This window comes from Ctenopharyngodon idella, chromosome 1 (genome assembly GCF_019924925.1).
Source record: "Ctenopharyngodon idella isolate HZGC_01 chromosome 1, HZGC01, whole genome shotgun sequence".
NCBI lineage: Eukaryota > Metazoa > Chordata > Actinopteri > Cypriniformes > Xenocyprididae > Ctenopharyngodon > Ctenopharyngodon idella.
The window spans coordinates 42564856-42585673 of record NC_067220.1 but is presented as its reverse complement, the minus strand read 5'-3'; the positions used below and the strand labels follow the sequence as shown (position 1 = coordinate 42585673).

The window sequence follows — 20818 nt, the reverse complement described above, 5'->3', positions numbered from 1 at the left end:
GTAGAGTGCCTAATCGGTGTGTGTTTCGGGGCCCTCGCTGCGGCGAAGAAATATACTGACGGGAAACTCTTGTGGCATGCTTGACCTTTTAAAATGTGGCACTTCTTATTATTAATAAAGCCACAGTGAACATAAATACTGATTTTGCGTATTACTTACAGGCCGGGTTTCCAAATCTAGCTTAGTCCTAAATAACAGTTTTGGGACCACAGACATGCTTGAATGCTCATATCATATGATCAAATGTAAAAAGTACTAACAATAGTTAGCAATTTTAATCAGTTGGTACATTGTACTGTATGCAAATTTTCTGTATTTATAGGAAAACACATATCTACTTGACAAAATGTGAATTATGCAGTGCTCTCTTCCTTCCAATGTAAAGAATGAACTGAAATATAAAACATGATTCCTATTTTGACTTCATTTAATCATGTTGTCAAAACGTTTTTGCTTAAAATATGATTAATTGGTATTCAGAATTGATAATATAACTGATATTCCATTCTGAACAAGTTTTCACATTTGTAGGCCGCATACGTCATCGAAGATGTCTTATTTAAGAAAATTAACCGTAATAAAATTTAATGTTATTCCTCATGAGGCCTAAAATACTGTAATATCTTTCTTTCTTTGCAATCTAACGGTTATTTTTCTTAAATGAGACCACGTCGATGACGTGCAGCCTTCAAATGCGACCTCCGGAGGACGCAGCCTTCGAAATGAGACGCAGCTTATGTTTGTTGTTCAGAAGAGACTTTTATTTTAAATTTCACCCTAGAGGTTTTTAAAGACTTTTATTCTATTTCGTGTCTTACGCCTTTCTGTTTCCGGTTGCGATCAGGCTGTAGAAATGGCTCAAGGCAAACAGAAATTTAAGGCGCAGCGACCCGGAGGAGCTAAAAAACAACAACAAAAACCGAAAGGACTCAAGAAAGGAGGTAAAAAAATATTGTATTCTTGAGGAGACCCTGTTCTTCTGAACGTAAAAGCGCTAAAACGAGACTTCTTATTAGCAGCATGCTAAGCGAACGCATTTGCTTATGTTCAGACGCGCACGCGCACTTGTTTTTCGGCGTTAAATCACCATACGAGTGTGTTCAGTACCCTGTTTACTCTGTTCCAGGAAGGATCATCGCACCCAAAAAAGCACAAGTGGTCCAACAGCAGAAGCTGAAGAAGGTAAAAGACCTGGTTCGGTCCTTATTTTAACCCCGTCAAATAATAGTGATTTAATTGATGTTTTTGATGCAGGGGTTGGAGGTGGCCATCAGGAACAGGATTGAACACGAAGTCACACAGAAGGCCAGCACGTCTCTTCATAAGAAACTGAGTGTGCTGAAAACTCCCGCAGGGAAAAGCGGGACAGCCGGACCCTCAAAACCTGCTGCTGGCTCATCCAAATGACACAACTGATGTCATCTGCTGTACAGCCGCTAGGTGGCGCTCACCGCCATATAAAAACACAACTTTCCATTGACTGATAGTGTACAGACCATGATCATTGGGACTTGTGACTGTTATTTTTATATTATAAAATGATAAATGATTGTGAGCTTTCATAATATATTCATTTGAACAAATTTTGCCTGGTGACGGTGATTTTGTTATGGTCTACTCAATGTTATGATCTGGTTTTATAGCCCCCTTTTCCTTCTTTGTGTGTTTATCTCATAAACCAGAGCCACTTTTTCCATTGTTAAGCAACTGCACACACTTCATTAGTCTGTGAGTGTAAAATCCCTGAAGGTTTTCCCGCTGTCGTCAAGGACGTGCTGCTCGTTGCCTGCTTTATTTTCTTTGTTCAGCCTCAGTTGTCTGGCGACCTTCGGCTTCCTCTGATTGGCTCTCAGTGTGACTGACAGCTTGCCTTCATTGCACAACACTCCTGTTGTGATGCAAGTTACTTTATTAAATCAGGTTTAAATATATAAAGGCACAGTGAGCAATTACACGTTTTGAAATGGCTAAAGAGTTCATGTCCTACTAAACTATGTCCTAACTGACCGTGACTCATGCATCTCTACAGACAACAGATTAAAGGATTAGTTCACTTCCAAATGAAAATTAGCCCAAGCTTTACTCACCCTCAAGCCATCCTAGGTGTATATGACTTTCTTCTTTCTGATTAACATAATCGGAGTTATATTAATAAATATCCTGACGCGTCCAAGCTTCATAATGGCAGTGAGCGAGGATCAATGAGTGTGAGTTGAAAGTGTCTCCATCCACATCCATCCATCATACTCCACACGGCTCCGGGGGGTTAATAAAAGCCTTCTGAAGTGAAGTGATGTGTTTGTGTAAAAAAAATATCTATTTAAACAAGTTATGAAGTAAAATATCTAGCTTCTGCCTTCTGTATTCAACTTATGTAGAAAGTGTAAAACTCTCGCAGTTCAAAACGCTTATGCTACATCCTACACCTTCCCTATTCAACTTACAGAAAAAGGGAAGGCGTAGCGTAAGCGTTTTGACCTGCGAGAGGCGTTACACTTTCTTCATAAGTTGAATATGGAAGGTGGTCTGGTGGAAGCTAGATATTTTATGTGTGGAGTACGTTTATGATGGATGGATGCACTTTTCAAACTTCAAACAGGTGGTTTGCGTTCACTGCCGTTATTAAGCTTGGGAGCATCAGGGTGATTATTAATATAACTCCGATTGTGTTCATCAGAAAGAAGAATGTCATATACACCCAGGAGGGCTTGAGTGTGAGTAAATCATGGGGTAATTTTCATTTTAAAGTGAAATAATCCTTTAACTAAACAACTAAAAAGTGGGTTTGATAGCATGATGCATCTCACAGGACTCTGATAGGCTGCTGGCCATAAGAGGAGCGCAGGAAGCGTGGGAATGAGTCTTTGGCCATCAGGGAGAAGATGCGGTGCTGAGCCTCATCAAACGTGTCCGCCGTGGGCTCCTGCATCAGCCCCGTCAATGCCTCGCGTGTCTCACTGTCCAGATTCACCTGAGAAACATTTCATATGAGCTCGTATACCTGAGTGAATATCATCAAACCTGTCAAGAACATGTCTGCTATATTTTACTTCAAAATCAGAAGAATAAAAAAAAAAATCACACTTTAGAAAAATTAAATGAAGCCTATTTTTAGGTCCATACAGCTACAGTAAGTACATTTCCCGCCAAAATCTCGTGCAATGCAAAAATAAACATTATTTGTAGTAAAACTATTTATTTATATAAATACATCATTATACAGATTTAAAAAATTACATAAATTCGAGCTGCTTTAGTCTCTCACCTCGTGAGGAGCGTCGGGGTTGATGAACTGGTTGTAGATGTTCTGGGCTTTTCCCGCCAGTTTGGATCCAGGCGAGTTCTTGTATTCTTCACACGCCAGCCAGAACTCAAGGTTCTCTTCGCTGAACTCTGAACGCAGGAACCAGCGGAAAGCCTGAATGCCCACTGAGGAGAGAGCGATTAAAGGTTAATAGCACGATGATAGTTAATAGTTTCAGTTTTAAAAACAGAAGCGAAAGTTGCAAGCTGAAGTTTAACAGTATAGGCCACTGGACGTCCTCTCACGTTTGCTGTTGAGCAGAGACTCCAAGTCCTGAGGCAGCTTTTCCTCATTCGCTCTGAAGAAAAAAGTGCTTTGTTGAGCTCGTTTATGTCTTAAATTAATACTTTAGGGTTCTGTACAAGTTAACTCAATCGATAGTATTTGTGGCATAATGTTCATTGTTCCACAAAAATGACCTCGACGGGCACTTCGTTTTCTTAGAAAAAAAATATGGTTACGGTGACGCACTTACAATGTAAGTTGTTTTTAAAAGCAGAAACGTGAAGCTTAAAAACGCATTTTACATTAAATCGTCTGTTAACTTATACTAATAGCTATTTCAGCTGTAAAGTTGCAGTCGTCATGCTTAACGGTTGTTTAACCATGTGATCCTCGTGTGGCGGTCAAAAATTACCGACATTTTTTTTTTAAATGAAACGAATGTACTAGGCCTATATTTTAGTTTGATAATGTTTTTATTTAATATTTTGTATTTTTAGGGGATTTTATGGTACTAAATTATATTTATGCAGTAGCTAAAGGATTAGTTAAAGGGTTAGTTCACCAAAAATGAAAATTCTGTCATTTATTACTCACCCTCGTGCCGTTTTACACCCGTAAGACCTTCGCTCATCTTCGGAACACAAATTAAGATATTTTTGTTTAAATCCGATGGCTCCGTGAGGCATACATTTCCTCTCTCAAGATCCATTAATGTACTAAAAACATATTTAAATCAGTTCATGTGAGTACAGTGGTTCAATATTATAAAGCGACGAGAATGTTTTTGGTGCGCCAAAAAAACAAACAAACAAACAAAAAAAAAACTACTTATTTAGTGATGGCCGATTTCAAAACACTGCTTCATGAAGATTCGGAGCGTTATGAATCAGCGTATTTTATTTTTTTTTGGAAAATGACCGATAGTTTCTCTAGATAAGACCCTTATTCCTCGTCTGGGATCGTGTAGAGCCCTTTGAAGCTGCACTGAAACTGACATTTGGACCTTCAACCCGTTAGTAATTGTTGAAGTAAACACTATATGGAGAAAAATCCTGGAATGTTTTCCTCTGAAAGTCTTAATTTCTTTTCGACTGAAGAAAGAAAGACATAAACATCTCGGATGACATGGGGGTGAGTAAATTATTAGGACATTTTAATTCTGAAGTGAACTAATCCTTTAATACATTTAGGATTAATACATTCACAACTTTTTGAGCATAGACCTGAAAATGTTCTCTTTTTTTAAGACACTTGGCAGATTATTGCTTAAGTGAAAAGCTTAAAAAGTGAGCTTTAAATTTATAGAATTTTATGTTTATTGTTATGAAAAAATCACAAAAACACTACTTTTAGTATTTGGTTTGGGCGCAGAAATTCGATTAATTTTTGACCACGAATCATACAAGTGTGACTATCATTTAAACTTTTTGAATCATGTCCATGATTTTTTTTGTGTTAACATAGCAAGTGCCAAAACCTTTACCAAGTTTCGTTACCAAGTTTAAAGCAGCATAACTGCAATCACACTAGCTTATAATAAACAAAACGTTATCGTTCTAACGCTAATATTGTTATCGTTATATTTATCGTTCTTAGTGTGAACTTAGTGTTTATTTTTAAAGAAAAGGAGGGAAAAGTGGATACTTTTGTGGTAATCAGCATTATGCCACAAATGCATATGATTGAGCTTAATATACTGAACCAAGGAAATGACTTTAAATGAGAGCAATGCAGTTGTGTTACCTGTGTTTGTAAACCCATTCCTGCTTTTCGGCCAGGTGGGATAGCTTGACCCTCATGCCCTTCGCCCTGAAAGAGACAGTTTCACATCCATAAACAATGTCACGCTGCAGCACAATCTGTCTTTCCACAAACGCAGATACTCACTTCTCCAGGCATGAGGAGGGGATGGCAGACAACCCCTTACACATCACACAACCTGAGAATGGACCTCAAAGAAACGATCAGATGTCTCCAGCGCTGTTTGTCTCTGTCTGTCTCTGTGTCCTGCTCTTATATAGTGACATTAATCTGGTCCTGAGATCGTGAAACAACACCGACAGCTGTTGGGTGAGAACACAACACAATGACTGTATCTCAGACTAATCACTCGAGTTCAGTGGTGAGTGTGCTTTGTGTTGACGTTCGTACAGTTGAGTGTGAACAGCAGCTGACAGCGGTTCTGTTCAGAGAGTGTGTGTCTGTGTGTGAATCACCTGTATTTGTGTCGGGAAAGGGGACTGAAGGAACAGGTGTGCAGTAGGCTATCTGTGATGATCTTAGCATGAATTCATGGAATAGCTTGTTTCCAGTCATTGACATTTGTTGAGCTCTATTATTGATCGTAGCATTTAAGAAGAAGTGATAGTGAATGCATTTAAAATGAACATTATTGTTCTCATGTTGCATAATTTTCTCTTTCAGACCCTGCTGGAAAACCGAGAACAAACAAAAGGGATAGTTTCAGCGAAAAACTACTTGGGTGCTCCTTGCGTGATGGTCAAAAATTACCAATATTTTTATTTTTTTATATTTAATTGAAGTGAATGAACTATATTTTAGATCGATAATGTTTTTTATTTAATATTTTGTACTTTTAGGGAATTTGATAACTTGCAGGACAAGTTTATCCCTTCTCAACGTGAGAAATACAAGGTGTGGCGTGTGAACTGGTTGAAATGTGTCTCACGGTGAATGCGTGAGACTTGAGACCCCTGAATTATGTCGAAATAACGAGATATTATGTTGAAATAATGAGTTATTATGTTGAAATAAGGACTTATGTCAAAATACTGACTTAACTCAAAATAGCAAGTTATTGTCGAAATGACGAGATATTATGTCGAAATAACTTAATATCTCGAAATAACGAGTTATGTCGAAATAAGATATGTTGAAATAACGAGTTATGTCGAAATAATGAGATATTATTTTGAAATAAAGAGTTATGTTGAAATAACAAGTTATGTCGATATAACGAGATAAGTTTTCTTTCCCCCTCCCCCCACCATGCGGTTTAGGGCTTCTGTACAAAAATATTATTTTAAATTTTTATATGAAATATATATTTTCCAAAACACATTTTACTCTAAAACTGTAAAACTGAGTAAATCAAAGCCATTAATCTAAACAAGTTTTGTTCCAAATTTGAGGTTGATATCTCAAAAAGTTATCTTTCAGAAAGATTTTGTTTGGGCGCAGTACTTAATGCTTCCACTAGATGATTTTTCCCCCCCATTTGTTTCTGCGAACAGTACAAGTGTGACTAATTTTTTTCAAGACCATTTAACCTTTTCGAATCATGTCCATGATTTTTTTTTTTTTTTTTTTTTTTTTTTTACATAGCATGTGTCAAAACGTTTACCAAATTTCGTACCATTCCGAAGTAAAAAATAAATAAATAAAAAAATAAAACGTAAATTTTTTCGGTCATTAATGACTGAAGAGTACCAGAGGGTAATTTCGGGATGTTCCTCACATAAATCTATCAAATGACTTCATTTTTTAAAGCTTGAAATCATTCATCCTCATTCATTTATTGACTTTCTTATATAATAATGACTTTTTTTAAATAATAACTTATTTGTGTTTCATGGAAGACAGAAAGTCATATGCATTCAGAATGACATGAGGGTGAGTAAATATTACCAGAATGTTTGGGTGAACTATCCACCCTTTGAGGTTGTCAAACTGATAGTAGCTGTTTTTTTTTCGGATGTCTACTAGGTCTAACCAAACTGACCAATATGGTCTACTTCTACCAGATCAAACACTGGCTAGCCGTTTATCTGATCTAGACCGGCTTATGATCATAAACGACCAGTTTTGACCATCTAACCATGCAAAACCAGCTATTTTTTCATATTAGATGTGTTTGTCTATTCTTAATCGTTTGACTAACTTTGCTTGACTATATGTTCTCCTTATCACACACTGTGGTTTTACAGTAATCTATTAGTGCATGTCATTTATCTGCAGAGTCATTGGTGATTGACTCAGAGAAGTTGCTGCATTTAATTAGACCAGATTTAACACTATTTCTCTCTTAATACTTCAGGTTGGGATATTTTGGGCCATATCTGCTTATATCACCCATATGTTGGCAAAAGGAAGCCCCTCCTGAGGGTGTAATCTGAAGCCGCTGTTGTATCGGTGAGTTGCGGCGGCATTAAGTCACTGCAGTCCTCGACACGCGTTTCATACGCGTTCATCATGTTTTGACGCATGCAGACAGCGCTGTACTTTCAGCTCGTTTTAAAATATCGCAGGGCTTATGGATAAAAACAGGTAGCGCATGGATTTCTTGGAAGTACTGTATTCATGATTGTGAAAGCTTCCTGGTTCTCGCGCGATAAACAGCTGTTTGACACCATCTGCGAAACGCGAGCTTCGCGAGGGGTTTTAATTCGCTAACAGCTCCTTTTTAGGACGCACGCACAACGCGTCTTCCGTCTTTGACCGAGCCGATGTGTCTTCGCGGGTGACCGTGCGCGGAGATCATCATGTGGCAGCGCGGATGCCGCTCGGGGTGGACGAGGGCGCGATGCCAGGACAGCGGGGTCGACCCCGAGCGCGAGCGGCTCTGGGCCGAGCTCTTCGAGCAGCTGGATCTGAACAAGGACGGACGGATCGATGTGAACGAACTGAGGATAGGACTCGCCGCCCGCGGGATGTCGTGGAGCTCGGTGGAGGAGGTACGGAAGAAACCCAATAACGTTACACACGCTCATAACGGAAGGGTATTTATAGAACATGATAAGAATAGACAGGTTCATGATTAAATGTCAGATGTGGAGATAATAACCTGCTGCTCCTGCAGGTCACGTGATCCTTAGCGTAATTTTGTCTAAACACTGAAAGTGAAAATGCTGCAGTACGCGATACAGTCGCAGCCAATCAGATCATAGTTGATGTCTAATATTCAATAATGCAGAGCGAGATTCGGACCAATGAGATTTAATAGTGGGCGGGGCGAGTCTAAAGATAAAAGTTGCGTCCCAAATCATGTACTGTACATTGTGTACTTGCTCTGTCCACCCTATTTTTAAGCGTAGAATTAAGCTATTTCCTGTGAATGTGCGAGACTTCCGGTTAGCCGGTATAAGCAATTAGAAGAATACCAAAGTGTGCAGTAAATGGTATTTGTGCTAAAAAACAAGTGTTTATGATCACGAAAATAAACAATCTTACACTAAAAATATGGTGGATAGACTACAATAAGTACATAGCATATCAAATTTATAAGGGTATAGTGTCAACTAAATGGAACAATTTCCAAACATTTTTCATTTGAAGGGAATTATGTTTCTAATGTAGCGGCTCATAGTACACAACTCACACTATTACACTTCAAACTGGCGTACATTAGCACAGAAGTACACAAAATAGGACGAACCAGTAGAAACCATGATATTTAATATACATTAACGCCGTGCCATTGGGACAGAAAGCAAGCAAGCAACCAACCAACAAAAAGTCACTTTTTAAAGCTCAGATTAGACAGATGTGCTGGAGCCATTAGTGAGAGTATAACCCATTATACAGCTGCTTACCAACATACTCAAACTCTTAGTGCTTCATATGATAAAAGAAAGACTACAAAGCAGGATTCTTGTTTCCAATGCCTCCAGGTCAGGGTCACGATCAGGGCAGATAAGAGTACTGCGCTGCAGCACTAATGAACCAGTTTATGAGCTTAATAGTTAATGATCTCAAGGTCAGTCAGTGGCAGGAACAGAGGAAGGGCAGCATCACCCGCTGGCGCTAAATCAGCATCACCTGCCATCCGAAATAATCCGGCAGACTAGTGTGAAGTGTCTACCCACAACACAAGAAATAATGGGGTTTAAAGTCAAGCATCACTATTTTTTGCTTACACTTTGATCTAGTGATTTGATCACTAAGTTCTATGTTTCTCGCTATGATATAATGCCAGAGGTCAAACCCAAAGCCGGCTTAGTTATGATCAAACAGACACACACAGGAATTAAATCAGTGAGTTATCTAATCTCTCCATGGCATGCTAAATGCTGTTTATATACCAACTTACTGTACTTTTCACCTGTAGTTTATATTTCAGCATGAGTTATTGATCTGTTTGCCTGTGAGCATCTTGTCATATTGATTTTGATATAGTGCTTGTTGAGGTTTGGATGTTAAAGTTGACACGTGTGCATGTGTTTTTGCATTATGCATAACGATGAATGTATACTGAGACAAAAGTGCTAAACTTCACACACTTGCTCTCAGAAATACACACGTAGGCTGTAGAGTGTGCAAAAGGTCAGCGTCTTGGAGTCAATCCATGTGAGAGTAAATACCATGTGACTGCTGGGTCACATAAATACACAACAACACACACATGGGGAGGCAAAGCTAGTTAAATGGGTGAAATTACTGGAATATTACTCTTACAGAGCGATTTACTCTATAACATACCAGAGATTGTGGGAATAATGGTCTGGAATGAGTTTGCCAGTGCCAGTTATCCTGAGTCATTCATTATTTTAGTCACGTGGGTCAGTTTTGTTCACAATGTCCTCACCATAAAAGAGCATAATTAATTCAGCTGATTTTAAAACCCAAGAGCCCAGGGACCTGCAGCAAAATGCCTCTAATCCTCCACGTTTGTGCAGCTCAGTCAAACACGTTCAGACATGCTGCACAGGGAACTGAATGTCATGAGGCGACACCCTGAAAAAAACATGCATTTGTAGTTTCTATTGTAACATTTTGTAATTTGTAATTCACAGACAGATGCATGATTATTTCCACAACTCTCTCAAAGTACAGAAATTTTGGATAGAGTCACATCAGAAAGATTTACGTTAGCTTCACGTGCTATCAGTCTTATCACAAGTTTCCTAGTTAAAAACTGAACACCCTCTCAAGTCGTATTTACTACTGGGAAACTCAGAGATAATTGTGATACCCAAATTCCTGATTTGGGGCGGACCTTAAACTTTAAACATGGAGAACGTTTGCTGCTGTGACTGATATTCTTGATTAGTTTTTTCCACAACAGTCAAGTTTTGTTAAAGTAGTACATATTTACATGTATGAATAACCATATTGTGTGTTTTATACACAGCGAAAATTGCTTGTATGACCGAAATTCCTGAATCGTCAGAAAGCTCTCTGTGTAGATGTGCGGTCATTGTTGATATTGTCAATGAATGGGACTCTACATTTTATTCAAAATTAAATATCTTCAATACACTTTGGCTTTAATAAGATTTCCTCAAGAAATAGGCAAGAATAAACCCAATGTCCTCCATGATTCCTGTTCTTTCTGACAACAAAGCACTTGAATGTGTCAAGCTCGTAATCACGACTTCAGAAGTGGGAAGTAGGAAATTTCTGATAGCACGTGAAGGCAGCATTAAACATCAATTATTTAGCCGGTTTGTCTATTGATCGTGGATTTAAACACTAATATAGTAATTAAGTGTCCATAAATTGCTTAAAGGGTTAGTTCACATATAAATGAGCATTCTGTCATCATTTATTCACCCTCAAGTTGTTCCAAACCTGTATGAGTTTCTTTCTTCTGCTGAACACAAAAGAAGATATTTTGAAGAATATGGTTAACCAGACAGTTTAGAGAAGGAAAATGGGGTCCATCAACTGTTTGGTTAAAACATTCTTCAAAATATCTTCTTTTGTGTTCAACAGAAGAAAGAAACTCATACAGGTTTGAAACAACTTGAGGGTGAATAAATGATGACAGAATGCTCATTTTTGGGTGAACTATCCCTTTAAGCACATTGTCAGGCTACTGTTTTGTGCGCTTGGCTTTCTCTCATTTTCATTTGATGACTATGTTTAGATTCAGTGATTAATGTCAGAAAACTAACCGTCTGAGCTCTGATTGCTCATGTTTCATGTTGGTGCTGTGGGCTGGTGGCTTTGCATAATTGTAATGTGCTTTTCTCCTTCATTTGCACCCCCATCCCACCTCTCTTAATGGTTCCTGGCATCCCTCTTTCCTCCATTTCTCTCTCTCCCCCCTCTGTCTCTCTCTGTATGCCCTACATTCAGCAGGTTGTAAGAGCAGGAGACATCAATCACGATGGTCAGCTGGATTTCGAAGAGTTCACAGAGTATCTGCGTTCACATGAGAAACGCCTCAAGCTCATGTTTCGCAGCTTGGACCGCAACAACGATGGTTTGTTTCTGTCAACTTCACATTACTGCCAGAATCTCCGTTATTTTAGTATTATTTATATTGTATTATAATAGTATTTATTAATATTTTGAATTAGCTTTTATTTTTTTATTTTCCAATTTTTTAATTTTAGTTTTAATAATTATGCGCTTTTGTCATTTTTATTAGTTTTTTAATATTTCTGTTTAGCTTTAATTGATTTCTATTTTAGTTTTAGCAATTTAAGTATTTCAACTATTTTATTTCAGTTAGTTGCCAAGGCAACATTTCATTTTTTTTTTTTTTTTTTTTTTTTGGTAAAATTTTTAAGCGTAGGGTTTATATTTTATTTGATTTCAGCTTTATTTTTTAATAGTTTTTGTTAACAATAACAATACTGGTAAGAATCCATCTGTAATTCACTGTTAGAAAATCATTTTTATGTTCTCATTTTACTTTAACTTCATTGCAGATAAAATAATTAATAATATTTCTATAACCTCACAATAGCCTTAAAATCTATACCATAACATAACTGTTAGCATCTATAGGCTAATAACCTCATATTACCATTAGCATCTGTGATTTTTACATCGCTGTTAGCATCTATATCCTCTTATTAGCATTAGCATATACTTTAGGATCACTCTTAGGATCCTTCAATTTAGCATTAGCATCTATACTTTCTTTAGCTCTATTTAGCATCCATACCTTCAATTTAACATCACCATCTATATATTCTTAAGCTCTATAACATCAAATTAGCATTAGCAGCTATGATGTCAACACTTTTACATCACTGTTAGCATATATACCCTCACAGTATCATTAGCAGCTATGCTATTGCATCGCTGTTAGCATCCATACTTTCAATTTAGCATTAGTATCTATACATTCTTAAGCTCTATAACATCAAATTAGCATTATCAGCTATGATATTACTGTCAACACTGTTACATCACTGTTAGCAACTTAGCATAGCTTCACAGTATCATTAGCAGCTATGCTATTGCATCGCTGTTAGCATCCATACTTTCAATTTAGCATTAGCATCTATACATTCTTAAGCTCTATAACATCAAATTAGCATTAGCAACTATGAAATTACCTTAAGCACTATTACATCACTGTTAGCAACTTAGCATAGCCTCACAGTATCATTAGCAGCTATGCTATTGCATCTCTGTTAGTGTCTATACCCTCATATCATTAGTGTCTATACTATTGTATCACTACATTGTAGAGCAATAACGCATTGTTTGTGCACATCTGTGTGTTTCGTAGGTCAAGTAGACGCGGAGGAGATCCAGCAGTCGTTACACAGTCTCGGCGTGGACATCTCGTTGGAACTGGCTGCCAAAATACTGCAAAGGTGCGTGTGTTTGTGTTTAGCATGTTTGTAAAATGCTTTCAAGTGCCTTTATGTGATCCTGTGACTTGTGAAATGTGTTCATACAGTATGGACAAAGACCATTCCATGACTATCGACTGGTTCGAGTGGCGAGATCACTTCCTGTTTAACCCTTTGCACAACATGGAGGAAATCGCTCAGTACTGGAAACACTCTGTGGTATGTAGCAAAACGCACACAGCTGAGACTATGAGGTTTATGACTATAAAACAAGCCTCTTTAACTGTGGTTGTGCATTGGTGTAGATGTTGGATATCGGAGAGCATTTGACAGTTCCGGATGAGTTCTCAGAAAAGGAGAAGCAGTCAGGGTTCGTGTGGCGGCAGCTGATGGCAGGTGCTGTGGCGGGATCGGTGTCCAGAACAGGAACTGCGCCGCTCGACAGACTCAAGGTCTTCCTGCAGGTGAGACAACACATTAAGAAATTAAACTGATCTGTACAATTGTATCTTTGATGCAAATTTCATCCCATTTGGAGATTCATGTTTGCTGATCACAATTCTGAACAGACAAGTAAATAAAATAACATAATTTACTCTGACAAATGTTAATTGCTGTAGTCTATTTTAAATGTTTAATGAATCTGAATGAATTATTTAAAAAAATTGGGTTGAATGAATGATTCAATGACAAATACATTTTTAACAGTCACTTGTCGCCACCTACTGGTGTAACAATGTAACAAATTGTTATTTGAAGTGGCAAGTTACTATTAAAGGGTTAGTTCACACAAAAAATTTTAATTTCTGTCATTAATTACTCACCCTCATGTCGTTCCAAACCCTTAAGACCTTCGTTCATCTTTAGAACACAAATTAAGATATTTTTGATGAAATCCAAGACGTTTTTTTTATCCTCCATTGAAAGCAACGGAATTACCATCATTCAAGGTCCAGAGAAGTAGTAAAAATATTGTTCAAATAGTCCATGTGACTACAGTGGTTCAGCCTTAATATCATGAAGCTACGAGAATACTTTTTGTGCACAAAAAAAATAAAAATAAAAAATAACAACAAATTTATTCAACAAATTCGTCTCTCCCCTGTCATTCTGCTACGTTATTTACATAATATATGAATATTTGTAACTCTGAAACAACCAGGGGCGTAGCAGCCATTTTAAAAGTGGGGGGGACAGCTGTCAGGTGATGTGACCCTCAAAGGCAAACAAATTATGTACATAATGTATAAAGTAAGTACATTAATGTTCATATAATAAATTCTAAATAGAATACCAATTGGCGTTTTAGAGCACCCTAGTGGCAATTTTGGGAACATGCCATGATAGCTTACAGGAACCTATTTTTGTGATATACTCAAATTTGAAAAATAACTGCAGGAATTTTGAGACTTTGAGACCACTGTGGACATCTATACTTTATTTTTATGAAAAAGATATTTTATGCACAATATTTTAGTTACACCACACTACTATAACTTTTATCTTAATTCTTAACAGTTAGACAAAAAAAAGTGTCTTTCAGAAAAGACAACAAATGTGTTTAAAGCTTAAAGGGTACAGGAACTACAAACAATTTAGTGTGGGCATTTCAATTTTAATGGTTTGTGCTGAAAACAACTTTGCTTTATTGGGAAATGATAATCCTACTCCAGACGTGAGCAGCACGTGACAAAAGACAGCAGAACTCAATAATCAGTTATGTCTCATTTAGCAGACGCTAAGTAGGAGAGCATTTAACACACACTGGATCTGGCACGATTGTCTTTTGTCACGTTACATGATCGCATTATTCTCATTCAGTGTAGAATTGGCTGAATGTTAGTTCACTCAAATCTGAGTAACAAATCAGAGAACACGGGCGGAAATAATGGCGGTGGGTCAAAAAAAGTGCGGGGGACAGAGTCACCTGTTTCTAACAGTGCGGGGGATGCGTCTACGCCCCTGGAAACAACAGTACTATGATGTTGAAAAGACTGTTTGTGAAGCTGGTTCATACCTACACACACATGATTTCTGCTCTCTGAGAGCACCAACACAGATTTGAATGTTCGCTGTGATTTTGTCAAAGGTTTAATAGACACAGGAGAATTGTTGTCATTTAGGAATAAGATGTCATGGGTGTTTGAATCGAAATTGCAATCTTTTAACAATTAATCGTGCAGCTCTACAATTTAGCAAAAGCCCAGGTTTATGTGAATATATCATATCCAGCACCACACTGACCCCTGGAGGTCATACATGACTGCAACAGGTTTTAGTTATAATGTCCAGGTGTTTTGGGTTTTATTCTAATCTAGTTGGACTGAAGCATTTGTTGAGTTATTTTCTAAATGTGTGTAGGTGCACGGCCAGAGCTCTGATAAGGGAAACGTGTGGCGTGGGCTCCGCGCGATGGTGAAGGAAGGCGGTCTCGCTGCGCTGTGGAGGGGGAATGGCATCAACGTGCTGAAGATTGCGCCCGAGACAGCCATCAAATTCCTGGCCTATGAACAGGTACAGCTCTGTCTTTCTACACTCAGCTGTGTGGACGGCGAGTCAAAGCTCACCTTCTCTGTGTGTGTGTCTGTAGATTAAGCGCTTGATGAGAGGCAGTAAAGAAGGAGTAACTCTGAAAGTTCAGGAGAGATTCGTCGCTGGTTCGCTGGCAGGAGCTACAGCTCAAACTATCATATACCCAATGGAGGTAAACACACACACACACAAACATATATATATGGCAGCTGGTTCCTGCACACACTAAACGTCAAGGTCACTCTGTATTTTGAGGCCTCGCTGTCATAACAAACACGTTCACATGTCTGCTCACATTACCAAAGGCCTCATGTACAGCACAAAAAAGAGAGCTCTGCATTCACTGGCCCATTTGCATGGTGAAGTTTCTGAAGTTTCATTAAGTTATGTTTACCACAGACCTTATTTTACTCAGAAATTGAAAACCCCATATGGGAAATCTTGAGGGAACCAGTGGTGATTTAGACTTCTGGGTTTTGACGTCAACCCTGCAGCACTCTATATCAGATCATACCGCCCACTCTAGCCTCACACAGTCATGTGACTTCACTGAATTGATCTGTATTGTTTTTGTGTTGATTCTACATTGATTTTCTCACTCTGTTCCTTTCTGTCTTTGTTGTTCTGCAGGTGCTGAAGACTCGTCTTACTCTTCGTAAAACAGGGCAGTATTCGGGCATGGCGGACTGTGCCAAGCAGATCCTGCAGAAGGAGGGCGTTCTGGCGTTTTATAAAGGATACCTGCCCAACATGCTGGGCATCATCCCGTATGCAGGCATAGACCTTGCCGTCTACGAGGTGTGTGTGTGTGTGTGTATTCAGAATAATTCCTTCATTAAGGCTTTTTCTCATGCTGTCTTCCTCTCTCAGACGCTGAAGAACGCCTGGCTGCAGCGGCACACGGAGGGCTCGCCCGACCCGGGCGTCATGGTGCTGGTGGGCTGCGGCACGGTGTCCAGCACCTGCGGACAGCTGGCGTCCTACCCGCTCGCCCTCATCCGAACACGCATGCAGGCTCAGGGTGAGAGACAGACGCAGAACCAGACAAGTTGTGAATTTTACTTTCACATAAAACATTCGGAATAAAGCACCATTTCTATCCCATGTGTTCAGTTGAGCACGTACATTTTTTTATGTGCATTTTAAGATTTTATGCATTTCCATCCAGCATTTTTAACATAAAAAAATAACATAAAAACACTTGGATGGAAACAGCTAATTATCAAGAAGGAAGGAAGGATGTTTTTTTAGTGATTTATAACAGCGTTATTATGATTAACTACTACTGAAGCTGAAACAAATGTTATTTGAAATAAAACAAACATTAACTAAAATATAAAAAAACTTAAACTTTTTTTTTTTTTTTTAGATTGTTGCCAAAGCAATATTTATCATTTTTGTTGTGTTTAACTTGTGGTAGTAAAATTACTAAATTTAACAAAAATGAATAAAAACTATATAAAAATGACAAAACACAACAAAATTACTAATGTAACTAAAATCAAAAAGAAAATATAAAATATAAAAATAAAAACTAATACAAAATACAACTAGATAAACTTTGATGTTGGCTTGAGAAAGCCTGACCAGAAAGTGTGAAGAAGTTTTAAGTTTAAAGGTTTTGAAGGCAATACAGTCTATCAGAAAACAGATAGATGGATAGATAGATAGATAGATAGATTGTTTTAGATTGTTGTCCTAGGCTACTTATTAAACACTCTATAATAGTTACTGTATAAAAGTTCCACAATGAAAGTATGTGGGAATTTGGGATTGTTCAGAAGTCCGATACAGGAATTCACAAAGTCGGATCAGTTAGAAAATATATAGTAACGTGAGTCAGAACAGTCTGAAGGTCTCACTTGAGTTTGGTAGTTTTAGCTTGAAAACTAATAGTATATTACTGATGCTAAAATAACCCTGATTCTGAAAATGTTTTGGCATCAGCAGACATTTGACACACTGTTTCCTCTGTTCGCTCCTCAGCGTCAATGAAGGGGGCTCCTCAGCTGTCCATGTTGACCCTGTTCAGGAATATCGTGGCCCAGGAGGGTGTGGTGGGACTCTACCGAGGCATCGCTCCGAACTTCCTCAAGGTCATCCCGGCGGTCAGCATCTCCTACGTCGTCTACGAGCACATGAGGAAAGTACTGGGAGTGGGAACCTGAGAGAGAGAGTGTCAGGTCATGGGAAAAAACAGACTCCAATTAAACCTGACAGAATGATAAGACTAGTTTATTTAAACCTACAATATATAAGATCACTGGAGCGATGTTCACCAAAAAGCAGCGGATGTGAGGATGAACAATGAACTGATTGAAAACACTGAAATATGCAGAATCTAAGTGCTGTCCTGATCCATTCCTGAATTACTGAGGTTCATGATGTGTTCTTCATGTGTGTTGTTGGTCAACAGGGCCCTGATATTCAGGTATACAGGGTACACTCCTCGGGACGCGGTAAAATGAACGCTTGTGTGTATGTGACTGTGTGAGCATGTGCTGTACTGCGAGTGTGTGTGTGTGTGTGTGTGTGTTTAACCCAGTGCACACACTACTGAACACCAAATGGGAATGGACAATAAACTAACTTCCTTTTTTGAGCTCATAGTAAGATTGAAAGTGCCTCTGTTTCGAGAAACATGTATGTTTAATCAGCTGTGCTCCAGTAGTTCGCCTCTTCTACTGTACTGAAACCCTTGTGTGCTCCAAAATCATCATCCCAGTGAGGCTAGAGTTCTGGAATTCTCAACTGAAGATTCTGGAACTCAAGTTTAACTGATTCTAAAATCCTGCACTAGGTCCCAGTTTGCAAACTATCCACATCTATAGTGTCAAAACACAAGGTCTCACTCATGAAACACATTTAAATTATCTTCTGAACATTGATTTGCACGGAAATTCATTGTGCTTGTGTTTCATGAATAATGCCTTCAAAATGGCATACTTCTTTCAGTGGATTTTCTTCTAAGCATGAATTCATGCATGGTTTTTTCGGCTAATATTGCCCCCCAACCCTGTAACTTTTGTGATGGATCTCTTTCGACTTTTTCAGATGAAGAAAAGTATCGCCGATGCAAGGCCGAAACTGCAACAGCAGTTTTTGAATGTATATGATTTTAACAAAAGTAGATGTTAAAGGGTTAGTTCACCCAAAAATGAAAATAATGTCATTTATTACTCACCCTCATGTCGTTCCACACCCGTAAGACCTTCGTTCATCTTCAGAACACAAATTAAGGTATTTTTGATGAAATTCGATGGCTCAGTGAGGCCTCTATAGACATCAATGCCATTGAAATATTGAAATATTGAATACTTTTTGTGCACCAAAAAAACAAAATAACAACTTTTTAACAATATAGTTATGGGCCGATTTTAAAACACTTTCAGAGTTTTACGAATTGAATCAGCGGTTCGGAGTGCCAAAGTCGCATGATTTCAGCAGTTTAGCCGTTTGATAGGAGATCCGAGTCACTGATTCGATTCGTAAAGCAGTGTTTTGAAATTGGCCCATCACTATATTATTAAAAAGTCGTTATTTTGTTTTTTTGGTGCACAAAAATATTCTCGTCGCTTTATAATATTAATATTGAACCACTGAACTCACATGAACTGTTTTAAATATATTTTTAGTGCCTTTAGGGATCTTGAGATTTTCAATGGCATTGCTGTCAATAGAGGCCTCACTGAGCCATCGGATTTAATCAAAAATATCTTAATTTGTGTTCCGAAGATGAACGAAGGTCTTACGAGTGTAGAACGACATGAGGGTGAGTAATAAATGACATTATTTTCATTTTTGGGTGAACTAACCCTTTAATGCTAACAAACAAACAGTAATTCTGTGATATCAGAATACAGTTAATGGCATACTGTCTTACTACATACTCAGAAGTACATACTTTCCCATTACCAGTGAAGTACGTACTTTCAGTTTGTAGTGTAAGTATATGAATTGGGATGCATCCTTGGAGTTGTGTTTAAATAACTGTTACCCTCAATGCATGAGGTACTGTAGCCTACAATTTGGAGCCTTATGGACTCACAGATGGGAGAGAGAGAGAGAGTGAGTGTGTGTGTTTGTTTCTTGATTTCTGACTTTTCAAGAGATATAGAAAAAAGCGAAAAAGACTTTCCTTGGGTCACTTCTAGGTCAGTGTGCTCTGTACTTTATCACCACTTTCAGCAGATATATTCTGATAGACTGTTTGGATGTGCTAAGACGAAATCTGCACCCTCATGTTTCCACAGAATTCAAACACCTTTCATTCACAAAATTCCACTTGCATTTCAAGTCTCAAATTGAATTTAGTTTCTTTTAGTCGGTACATTAGCATATCCATATCCAACAGTTAACTTCGCAGATGTACACATTTAAATTTTCCAGTCTTTCTCTCCTTGGAAAACGGACCAACAGTATTGATGACATCATCCCGCACTCACAGGTGTGTCCAGTCTAGAATGAGAATGTCCGTCCCCCTAATTCAGCTGTGACATAAATTAAACGCTACTGACTAGTTTAAAATAATAACAATAATTAGCTAAAATAATTCTGCTTCCAATAAAATCTTGTTTAAAATATTTCACCACATTTACACCCATTTCTCAAAATTTCCCCAAAGTTAGTGTGGAAACTGAAAAAACGTTTGCAGATTTCGTTTGGGCCTTCTCATTTCCAGTGATTTTGTGTATTCAGATACTGATTACTGCTCTTATTTCGATGTAAACAAAACCCATGTATGGTGATAATGTATTATTTTTTTACTGTTCTGCCGTGTATTTTTCTTTGAAAGTCTTTAACTGAATGCATGCAAGAGAATGTATGTAAATTAAATTAAATTAAATTAAACTAAACTAAACAGTCTTCATTTACAGTTTTTATCATCATTATAACATCAGCTCATCATCTCTCTGCTATACGGAAACTGCATTTCACTACAGCATAATAAAAATACCAAGAAAATGCACTGAGCAGAAAACTATAACCACAAGGTTAAACGGACCTAAAGTCCCTATAGGCTGATCTAAACGTCAATCATTGTCAATCAGCGTTTCCTTCAACCTCATTGGTCTATTTTAGAAGCTCCTGGCCGCTGATTGGCTCCCTCACACAGCGGCGATCTCTATGCGTTGCGTTTGGCCAGCCCTCCATGAAAACGTTTCCTTTCGACACAACTCATTGGGTCAATGGTGCAATGCTCACACTACACCCGCCTCCAGCTGCTCTCTGATTGGCCATCGTAACAGCCACTCATTAA

The 20818-nt window shown here is 38.2% G+C and overlaps 4 protein-coding genes across 11 annotated transcripts in view; 3 read left to right on the top strand and 1 right to left on the bottom strand.

Annotated features, from left to right (window-relative positions):
* Positions 1 to 136, top strand: part of vps54 (VPS54 subunit of GARP complex) — a 17963-nt gene extending 17827 nt beyond the window's left edge. For all 6 annotated transcript variants that reach the window (XM_051917335.1, XM_051917250.1, XM_051917005.1 and 3 more), the window contains one exon: positions 1 to 136. This exon is cut by the window's left edge and continues 1429 nt beyond it. The gene's annotated coding sequence lies outside the window, so the exon portion shown is untranslated.
* Positions 137 to 772: 636 nt separating this feature from the next.
* Positions 773 to 1583, top strand: c1h19orf53 (chromosome 1 C19orf53 homolog). Its single transcript, XM_051918305.1, has 3 exons — positions 773 to 941; positions 1127 to 1182; positions 1255 to 1583. The coding sequence occupies exons 1-3, from the start codon at positions 854 to 856 to the stop codon at positions 1405 to 1407; spliced, it is 297 nt and encodes a 98-aa protein (XP_051774265.1). The 5' UTR covers positions 773 to 853; the 3' UTR covers positions 1408 to 1583.
* Positions 1584 to 1891: 308 nt separating this feature from the next.
* si:ch211-196h16.12 (regulator of G-protein signaling 4) lies at positions 1892 to 11049 on the bottom strand. The gene is made up of 6 exons (XM_051918197.1): positions 8334 to 11049; positions 5417 to 5592; positions 5273 to 5338; positions 3550 to 3602; positions 3266 to 3429; positions 1892 to 2971 (listed from the first exon to the last, which is right to left on the bottom strand). The coding sequence occupies exons 2-6, from the start codon at positions 5458 to 5460 to the stop codon at positions 2804 to 2806; spliced, it is 495 nt and encodes a 164-aa protein (XP_051774157.1). The 5' UTR covers positions 5461 to 5592; positions 8334 to 11049; the 3' UTR covers positions 1892 to 2803.
* On the top strand, positions 7659 to 20424 carry slc25a23a (solute carrier family 25 member 23a). 3 transcript variants are annotated; one of them, XM_051917638.1, is made up of 10 exons: positions 7659 to 7681; positions 11573 to 11696; positions 12960 to 13047; positions 13134 to 13245; positions 13332 to 13490; positions 15388 to 15540; positions 15617 to 15730; positions 16189 to 16356; positions 16429 to 16579; positions 17545 to 20424. In XM_051917638.1, exons 2-10 carry the CDS (start codon positions 11666 to 11668, stop codon positions 17724 to 17726), a joined length of 1158 nt encoding a protein of 385 aa, XP_051773598.1. In that variant the 5' UTR covers positions 7659 to 7681; positions 11573 to 11665; the 3' UTR covers positions 17727 to 20424. The 3 variants fall into 3 exon arrangements, with proteins under 3 accessions (XP_051773598.1, XP_051773515.1, XP_051773431.1); XM_051917555.1 differs by lacking the exon at positions 7659 to 7681 and adding an exon at positions 7688 to 8223; XM_051917471.1 differs by lacking the exon at positions 7659 to 7681 and adding an exon at positions 7688 to 8223 and having other exon boundaries at positions 11570 to 11696.
* The last annotated feature ends 394 nt before the right edge of the window (positions 20425 to 20818 follow it).

Bases quoted from the DNA above. Each gene is read 5' to 3' on its own strand.
- c1h19orf53 (XM_051918305.1), top strand. From the start codon at position 854: ATGGCTCAAGGCAAACAGAAATTTAAGGCGCAGCGACCCGGAGGAGCT. The intron at 942-1,126 runs GTAAAAAAATAT...ACTCTGTTCCAG, and splicing joins GAAAGGACTCAAGAAAGGAG to GAAGGATCATCGCACCCAAA. The intron at 1,183-1,254 runs GTAAAAGACCTG...TTTTTGATGCAG, and splicing joins AACAGCAGAAGCTGAAGAAG to GGGTTGGAGGTGGCCATCAG.
- slc25a23a (XM_051917471.1), top strand. From the start codon at position 8,032: ATGTGGCAGCGCGGATGCCGCTCGGGGTGGACGAGGGCGCGATGCCAG. The intron at 13,048-13,133 runs GTGCGTGTGTTT...GTGTTCATACAG, and splicing joins GCTGCCAAAATACTGCAAAG to TATGGACAAAGACCATTCCA. The intron at 15,731-16,188 runs GTAAACACACAC...GTTGTTCTGCAG, and splicing joins CTATCATATACCCAATGGAG to GTGCTGAAGACTCGTCTTAC.
- si:ch211-196h16.12 (XM_051918197.1), bottom strand. From the start codon at position 5,460: ATGTGTAAGGGGTTGTCTGCCATCCCCTCCTCATGCCTGGAGAA. The intron at 5,339-5,416 runs GTGAGTATCTGC...TGTCTCTTTCAG, and splicing joins CCCTCCTCATGCCTGGAGAA to GGCGAAGGGCATGAGGGTCA. The intron at 3,430-3,549 runs GTGAGAGGACGT...CTCTCTCCTCAG, and splicing joins GTCTCTGCTCAACAGCAAAC to TGGGCATTCAGGCTTTCCGC.